Source organism: Rattus rattus, chromosome 2 (assembly GCF_011064425.1).
Source record: "Rattus rattus isolate New Zealand chromosome 2, Rrattus_CSIRO_v1, whole genome shotgun sequence".
In the NCBI taxonomy this organism is placed as follows: domain Eukaryota; kingdom Metazoa; phylum Chordata; class Mammalia; order Rodentia; family Muridae; genus Rattus; species Rattus rattus.
This window is the reverse complement of record NC_046155.1, coordinates 210,194,571-210,203,621: the sequence shown is the minus strand read 5'-3', so window position 1 is coordinate 210,203,621 and position 9,051 is coordinate 210,194,571. Positions and strand designations below refer to the sequence as shown.

The 9,051-nt window shown below is 42.9% G+C and overlaps 1 protein-coding gene across 1 annotated transcript; it reads left to right on the top strand.

The window, feature by feature from the left end:
• The first annotated feature begins 536 nt into the window (after positions 1 to 536).
• On the top strand, positions 537 to 1,577 carry LOC116894679 (trace amine-associated receptor 9). Its single transcript, XM_032896383.1, has one exon. It carries the CDS (start codon positions 561 to 563, stop codon positions 1,575 to 1,577), a length of 1,017 nt encoding a protein of 338 aa, XP_032752274.1. The 5' UTR covers positions 537 to 560.
• The last annotated feature ends 7,474 nt before the right edge of the window (positions 1,578 to 9,051 follow it).

The window sequence follows — 9,051 nt, the reverse complement described above, 5'->3', positions numbered from 1 at the left end:
GAAGAAAGTCAAGTTGTTGATTGCTGCCCATGGCCACTCTGGGGAGACGACAGAGAAGTAAATAAAATCCAGCCATTGGTGGCCAAACCATTTCTCCATCCAGGTGTCGAGTTTTCAAACGGTAAGATGACACCCACAGAAAATAGCTTTCCTAACGATTAATAAATTAAACTCAATGATGATAATAATGATAATATAGGAATAATAGTGCAAAGATGTAAGATGATATAAAACAAACATTAGACTGTGTCCATTTACTGTAGATTTACTTAGTGATATATTTGACTTCTAAAATGGCCTTTTGCAAGAAGTTTCTGTTTCTTAACAACTTTAGAGTCCTTTTGGGAAAGAGGGAAAATGGGCAAAAGACAGTAGGTAGAAAATGGGAGTCTAAAAGTTATCTTTACTTGAACTAGAGTTTTGGTTTTGGTTTTTGTTTCCCCAGGAAGTTTTTCAGTTGCCAACCCCATATTGTTTTAGATCGCTAGAATGGAAACCTGGGAAGTTTAAAATTATCAAGACTGAAGGCCGTGGAAAGTCACTTCTCCCCGGAAGACTCCATGGAGCTCTGCTACGAGAACGTGAATGGATCTTGCATTAAAAGCTCCTACTCGCCCTGGCCTCGAGCCATCCTCTATGCGGTCCTTGGTTTGGGAGCCCTGCTGGCAGTGTTTGGGAACTTACTGGTCATCACCGCCATCCTCCACTTTAAACAGCTGCACACGCCTACGAACTTTCTGGTGGCCTCGCTGGCCTGTGCTGACTTCTTGGTGGGGGTGACTGTGATGCCCTTTAGCACCGTGCGGTCTGTGGAGGGCTGCTGGTACTTTGGGGACACTTACTGTAAGTTCCACACGTGTTTCGACACCTCCTTCTGCTTTGCGTCTCTGTTTCACTTATGCTGCATCTCCATTGACAGGTACGTTGCGGTCACGGACCCACTGACCTATCCGACCAAGTTCACCATTTCGGTTTCTGGCGTGTGCATCGCTCTCTCGTGGTTCTTTTCTGTCACCTACAGCTTTTCCATCTTTTACACAGGAGCCAACGAGGAAGGGATTGAGGAACTAGTGGTTGCTCTGACCTGTGTGGGAGGCTGCCAGGCCCCGCTGAATCAAAATTGGGTTTTACTTTGTTTCCTTTTGTTCTTTCTGCCCACTGTCGTCATGGTGTTTCTCTATGGTCAGATATTTTTGGTGGCGAAGCACCAGGCTAGGAAGATAGAGGGTTCAGCCAACCAAGCCCAGGCCTCCTCTGAGAGCTACAAGGAAAGAGTAGCCAGACGAGAGAGGAAGGCGGCCAAAACCTTGGGGATCGCCATGGCTGCATTTCTCGTGTCCTGGCTACCATACATTATCGATGCCGTGATTGATGCCTACATGAACTTCATAACGCCCGCCTACGTCTATGAGATATTAGTGTGGTGTGTTTACTATAATTCAGCTATGAACCCTTTGATATATGCCTTCTTTTATCCTTGGTTTCGCAAGGCAATAAAACTTATTGTGAGTGGCCAAGTCTTCAGGGCTGACTCATCAAGAACTAATCTGTTCTCTGAAGAGGCAGGTGCAGGTTAAGACAATCACCGCGGAGAGTTGAAATCCGGCTAGGGTTTAAGGTCAGAGGTAAAAGTAAACCTCTGATCTAGGGAGATCCCATAGTCGTTCACCCAGCAGGGGATCTGATATGCAAAGGCAGCTCTGCAGCATGTTCTTCTTAGTGTGTCCGTGCAGTAGTGTGTTCCTCAATGTTTGTGCTTTGACCTGGAGTTTCTACTCGTTTCTTCCAGTAATGTGAAGGCTGGTAGTTTCTGCCCATGGTCAGTTTCCTCTCAGGATGAGTGTTCAGATATTGACAATAACTTAGAGAAAATGAAGCTCTTACAAACATGGAATTAAGTTCGCAGGGAACGACGCCTTCTTTAAAGTGTATCTTGCATAAGAAGTAAACATAATTACAAATTATTTACACGTTGATTTTTAATCTTAGAGAACTTTCCAGTGCACTAGCCCTTAGAACTGCCGAGTGACTGAAAAGCGTCTAGAAGCACACAAAGGCACATGTCTCGGGAACCTGGGAAGTGCTCTCTCCCCGTTTCTCAGATATAAATAAGTTCACAAGAAAAACATGTGCTCATACACAGCATGGCTTTTGGAGAACATATTTGATTACTGAAGGATTTGCATATGAATAAAGTGACCTGTCTATTTGATTGGGGGTGGTTTCTTTGTGTGAGTGTGTGTGTGTGTGTGTGTGTGTGTGTGTGTGAGACAGCGTCGTCTCATTATGGAGGGTGGGCAGCCCTGACACTTGCTATTTAGACCAGACTGGCCTTGAACTCAAAGCTATCAGCCTGACTTGTCTCTACTTGGTTAGAATTAGAAGTAAAATGTAAAATATATATTTTAAAGTGTTTTTAACCTTTGAGGCCTTTCTTTGAGTCAAAGAGAATCAAACAGGAAACCGAGGGTTGTTTTTAACACAGCAGGAACTCAATCTGATAATTCCTGCCTGAACGTATACTACATTAGGCCGGGATACATTTTTCAATCAATCAGCATGAGTTTTAATTCGTTGTGATTAAAATATGTGCTGTGTGTTTCAAGATATAGTGTGCCCTGAAAACACCCAGTCAGAAGGACGTCCTTCCCTCACTTTCTAAAATGATGACCTTGCGTCTTTGTGTAGGAAGTCGAGCTCACACAGGATCCTGTAACAAGTTGATGACTCCATGAACACAGTCCCGTAAGCGGTCCGCAGAATTCCCGCTGCAGTCTTTGTACGTGAGCCAGTCTGGAAACAGTTCGCAGAAACGTTAAGCCACAGGGTGTTTGCTGCTGATCCATTTTAAGTGGAGCTGAGAGTGTTTAGCAGGAAGAGGGTGAAAGAGGAGAAGGGGGACCTGACGCTTCCCAGCAGAGCACCTGGTTGTGGTTCAGAAAACACCCACAGGCCAAGGCTCGGTTAAGCTCCGGTGCTGTGGTCTCACCCCTGAAGAAACAATTGAAAGCTGAGTCGGCGAGCCTGTGCGTCAGCTATGTCTTTACACCTACGTGTTCTCTCCTTCAGCTGCAAATGTAAACTTTGCACTAACACTTGTAGTAATAGAGAAAAGAACCGTAAGTTATTGAAAAGCACATGCTATCCTGTTCATTTTAGGCGTGTTTATTTTCCCCTCTCTAAAGCACTTTCTTAGAGAAACAAACTACTGTGAAGGCTGGGGGAGGGGTCCTAAGATCTGCAGGAGTAGCACCTCCACCTTTGCGCCCCCTCCCCCCTGCCCAGGAGGTCCCGTAGCCCAGTAGACAGACTAAACTTTCTTTCCTCTCTTAAGGTATTGTCCAACAGCACCAGGAGTTCCTCCTTAAGCAAGCCAGACATTCCCAGCACCCTGCCCTGGCCAATGATGTACCCTTATCCCATCAGCCCCTATTCATTTAAATAGCCTTTGTTTCCCCAGTCCCCCCCACCGCCCATTGAAAGGTCTGCCTTGATGATGCTACCTCTGAAGAGTGGTACACACACCTCCCGAGGTCTCTTTCGCTCCCCTGGTGTCCTGACATGCTTCCCGCCCCAGGATCCACCAGCATGATGGGTGGAGAGGCAGAGTCTGAACAGAAGACTTCAAAGGTAATAAATCCTAACCAGATTCGAGTTTTCCCTAGCCTTATTAAGTGTACAATATTCTCCTAATCAGTGGTTTTGCTTGTTTCTCTACTCTTTATGTCCTTCCAAAGGATGTTTTGTGATTAAAAAAAAAGTCTATGTCTGTTTCCACATGACGAACCACAATCGTCCCTAAACCTCCGCCAGCCCCACATCCAGACCCTGCAGAGCCAGATCCACGGAGGAGGGAAGTGAGCTCTGCTCCCTGACGGTCCTATTAGCTCAGACACGGGGCTGAACTTGGTCCTTCAACCGAGTCACCTGCAGCTCCTGGCTCACTTGCTTGGTCCAGTAAAAGGTTCCATGCTATTACAAAGAAAAACGAATCCACTTACACCCTGGCATAGCTATGGAAATACTGTGCCTCTCATGTAGAGAGATTACTGTTAAATTACATGCTTGATTTTATGGATCAAATATAAATCTGTTTTAAAGTGTCTCTTAAATCTCAATAGATTTCGTTCACATGTGTTTTCTCGGGTTGATATTTAAATCGACAACTAAATTATATAAAACCCTGTGTATTTTTAAAATAGTGTTTAAAAGATGTGCTCAGACATATATCACAAAAGGTAGCAGCAATCAGACAATTCCCATCAGTGCTCTTCAGTATGGCAACTTTTACTATAATTTAGTGGTAAGGCTACCAATAGTTTATCAGTAACAAAATATAGACAGAATAATAGTGGATCGGGAGTATAGAAAAGTGATAGAGCTTGCCTTGTGTGTGTGAGGCCACGATTCTCATCCCTAGCATGACTAAGGATGGATGAATGAATGAATGAATGAATGATAACAGCCACCATTCACACCTGGCCTCTAAGAACTATCCATGAGACGGAACATTGCTGCAGTAGAAGTTCACATTTGTAACAGAAGCCACCCTGAATGATCTCCTGGCTGGGTGTCGTGGCCTCTTTACTTTCCCCCCGTCCAGATACCAAGTTTGATTTTATTTCTCTCTACTGCATTTGACTCAGTTTCACTTTCCCTCATTTGAAAGTCAGCCCTAAAGAATCTTATTTCTCATATAGGTGTGTGTGTGTGTGTGTGTGTGTGTGTGTCTGTCTGTCTGTCTGTCTGTCTGTTTGGATGCATGCCATATATGTAGGTTCCTGTGGAGGTCAAAAGGTCATTAGATCTTCTGGGGCAAGGGTTACAGGAGATTGTGAACTGCCTCATGTTTGCATTAGAACTTGAACTCAGGTCCTCTGAAAGAGCAGCAAATACCCTTACTGCTGAGACACCTCTCCGGCTGTCATTTGCTGTACTGTTAAAAAAAAATGTTAAAATACTTAAGCCATGGAGTGAAGTAGCTTTCACTGTAAGGTAGAAACATTTCTGCCCTTTGTAAATCGTAATACTGGATGTTTACAGAATATACTAAATTGCTACAACCCTTTTTTTTTAATCTGTGCTATTTGAATATTTTGGATATTGTCTTGCCATTTTTAAACCTCTAAAGATACTTTTAATGCAAACAAGATGCCAAGTTTTAAATTTTCACCCATGTAATGATGGTCCATGGTCTGTCACTCTTAAATCTTTTATTACTTTTTGTCTTCATTTGGTTGGGCAAAATGTCGAAGGATTAATAGCTGAGGAGAACCTAGCATTAGACCGTGTCTCCTTACATTAACTGAGAACATAAAGGCCAGTATTTTAGAGACAGAGTACAGGACTGTAGTCTATACGCCAGGTTTGATTTGATGCCAGTTACTATAATTCCCCGGAAGAGGCTGTGTACAAGGCAAGGGTCCAGGGAGAGCTCCCAAGGCCAGAAGGCCTGTGTGTGGAATCTTCAAAATCCTCGACTTCCTTCCCAGGCTTCACTTGGGTTGAGTCACTTGCCATTTGCACAGGTGAGCTCTCCTCTGGAGAATGGGGGTAAAATGGAGTGTTGTCCACGGAGCACTGACTGGAAAGCAAAATAGATCTAAGGACTCTGAAAACAAGGAGCAGATGAACCACTGCAGCCAAAGGTGTGCAAGAAGAAATGGCTAAGATGTTTCCTTCAAGAGGTTTTAATGCACGTCCAATAAAATGAGTTCACAAACAAGCCTTGCCTACAGTATCAGGTCCAAATCTTCACAGGAAGATCAGGAATCCAGATGTAAGGAATAAAGACAAAGTAATTACAGAATAAAATGATGCGTGTATGAACAGCTTGCAGGACATTCATGTTATGTGGGTTTGCAGAATTAGTATTTTGTTTTTCTTAATGTTAATATTGTTTTGAAAGTAATTGAAAAACACACTTGGAGAGATTTTATCCACTGAATTCTCAAGCTTGGGTAACTATAGTTATATATGTTTTTAAAGTTAACACTTGACCCTCATTGTGAACAGCTTAGAACAAAATGAAACCTATTCCAATGTTTCCAGAAAGACAAGGCAGAGACTTTCGACTCAAGAATTAACAAGATGGATGAAGCAAAGAAGTGCTGGCCGACAGGAGCCGGATGTAGATCGCTCCTGAGAGACACAGCCAGAATACAGCAAATACATAGGCGAATGCCAGCAGCAAACCACTGAACTGAGAACGGACCCCGCTGAAGGAATCAGAGAAAAACTCGAAGAGCTTGAAGGAGCTCAAGACCCCTTATGAACAACAATGCCAAGCAACCAGAGCTTCCAGGGACTAAGCCACTACCTAAAGACTATACATGGACTGACCCTGGGCTCTGACCTCATAGGTAGCAATGAATATCCTAGTAAGAGCACCAGTGGAAGGGGAAGCCCTGGGTCCTGCTAAAACTGAACCCCCAGTGAACGGGGTTGTTGGGGGAAGGGCGGCAATGGGAGGAGGAGGGGAAGGGGAACACCCATAAGGAAGGGGAGGGGGAGGGATTAGGGGGATGTTTGCCCGGGAAAGGGAATAACACTCGAAATGTAAATAAGAAACACTCAAGTTAATAATAATAATAATAATAAAAGAATTACATAGGAGAGTATTTAGATGCTTCACGTTGTCCAAACATACACACGTATGCACATGGTACTAATGCCAGAGGGTAATGTTACTTCTTTTCATTAAACAGTACTAAGCTTAGCGTTGTACACCACACTAAGAAAAAAGCCCATAAATATCCGAGTCTCTGAAGAGACTCATGATGAAGTCAATTCACAAAGACAGCAAAACCCACAGGAGAGCCCCTGACCTGACGCCCCTCCTCCAGCCTTTGTCCTCCCTCTTAGAGCCCCTGTACTCCAGAATACTAGAAGTGTGTTTATGCTGTGTCCTTTCCCCTTAGTAACTATCATGAGCTTCCAGACAATAACGATTTGTTAACTGAGTTAAATTCATTCATATGAAATAATTCATTCATGAACAATAATTTTAAATACTCCACAACTTCCAGAGGGGTTCCCTTCTGAGAGCACAGTGACTGAAAGTGAAAATGTGAAAGCGTTCAGAGAGTTAGTTTATACAGTAAATAAAATACTGAGTGAAGTTCTAGGAAGGGAAGGTTTAGCCAGGTGGGGGAAAGTCCCATTGTTGATATAAATGGAGGCTGAGCAACTTTAAACTGTAACTATGTCATGACAAACCCACCTGGAGCTTTTTTTTTTTTTTTGAGTTTCATCATTAGTATCAAGAAATTGAGAATTTCTTTTATTTGTACTCTTGAAATGAATAAGAATAGTAATTCATCAGATTATTTTTCTTAAACCTTTTTTCAGAATTTTCAAAACACAGGATAAACTACATCTTGGCCATGATTTCATTTATAATGGAGAATTAGCTATTAACATTTGCATCCTGAGGTCAGAACCACTTAGGCCATTGTTTCACCGTCTCCTGGTAACAAACTCACAGGGGACATAATATAAACACTTGTTTAATCAATGAAAAGAATCTTATCATGGTGTTGATGAGGAAATGTTTTGGACATTTTAGATCCCCTATGCACATATCTAGATAAACAACTTATCCTGTTTGATTCTAATATTTTATTCTTCTTCACGAAGTTTAGCTATGGTAAATTGTAGAAGTATTTAGAACTTCCTATGGGTCCATGTCTACCCAGATAATTCACTGGTTTGGTAACATGATAGGAAATAGTAAGGCACAAGGAGAAAGTGGTCCTTTTGAGTCAACTCTCAGAGCAAATTTTATGTATGCATCTGAGCATCTGTTTGTCTTCACATGTAGTTATGTGAGCATGAATGTACATATTGGTGAGTAATCCCGAGGAGAGGAAAATAGGATTTTAAATCACCTGGAGCTTCTTAAAAACATTTTTTATTAGATATATTTCTTTACCGGGAAACCCCTTCCTAATTTTCTGTCCATAAGACCCCACTCCCTCTCCCCCTCCCTATACGGGTATCCCCCTATACATCCCTCTTATTGACCCCCCACATTTCCCTGCATTGGGGGTCCAACCTTGGCAGGACCAAGGGCTTCCCCTTCCCCTGATGCCCTAACAAGGCTATTCTCTGCTACCTATGCAGTTGGAGCCCTGGCTCAGTCCATATATAGTCTTTGGGTAGTGGTTTAGTCCCTGGAAGCTCTTGTTGGTTGGCACTGCTATTCATATGGGGTCTTGAGCCCTTTCAAGCTCTTTCCAGTCCTTTCTGATTCCTTCAACGGGGGTCCTGTTCTCAGTTCAGTGGTTTGCTGCTGATTCCCTCTCTGTATTTGCTGTATATTGGCTGTGTCTTCAGAGAGATCTACATCCAAGGTTCCTGTCTGCCTGCACTTTTTTTGCTTCATCCATCTTATCTAGTTTGGTGGCTGTATATGTAAGGGCCACATGTGGGGGCATGCTCTGAATGGGTGTTCCTTCTGCCTCTGTTCTAAACTTTGCCTCGCTTATTCGCTGCCAAGGGTATTCTTGTTCCCCTTTAAAGAAGGAGCGAAGAATTGTGATTTTTGATCATCCTTCTTGAGTTTCATGTGTTCTGTGCATCAAGGGTATTCAAGCATTTGGGCTAATCACCACTTATCAATGAGTGCATACCATGTGTGTTTTTCTGTGATTGGGTTACCTCACTCAGTATGATATTTTCCAGTTCCAACCATTTGCCTATGAATTTCATAAAGGCATTGTTTTGATAGCTGAGTAATATTCCATTGTGTAGATGTACCACATTTTCTGTATCCATTCTCTGTTGAAGGCATCTGGTTCTTTTCCAGCTTCTGGCTATTATAAATAAGGCTGCATGAACATAGTGGAGCACGTGTCTTTTTATATGTTAGCATCTTTTGGGTATATGCCAAGAGAGGTATAGCTGGATCCCCAAGAAGTTCAATGTCCAATTTTCTGATGAAACTCCAGACTGATTTCCAGAATGGTTGTACCACTCTGCAATCCCACCAACAATGGAGGAGTGTTCCTCTTTCTCCACATCCTCGCCAGCATTTGCTGTCACCTGAGT

Coding starts and splice junctions, on each gene's coding strand:
- LOC116894679 (XM_032896383.1), top strand. CDS start 561: ATGGAGCTCTGCTACGAGAACGTGAATGGATCTTGCATTAAAAGCTCC.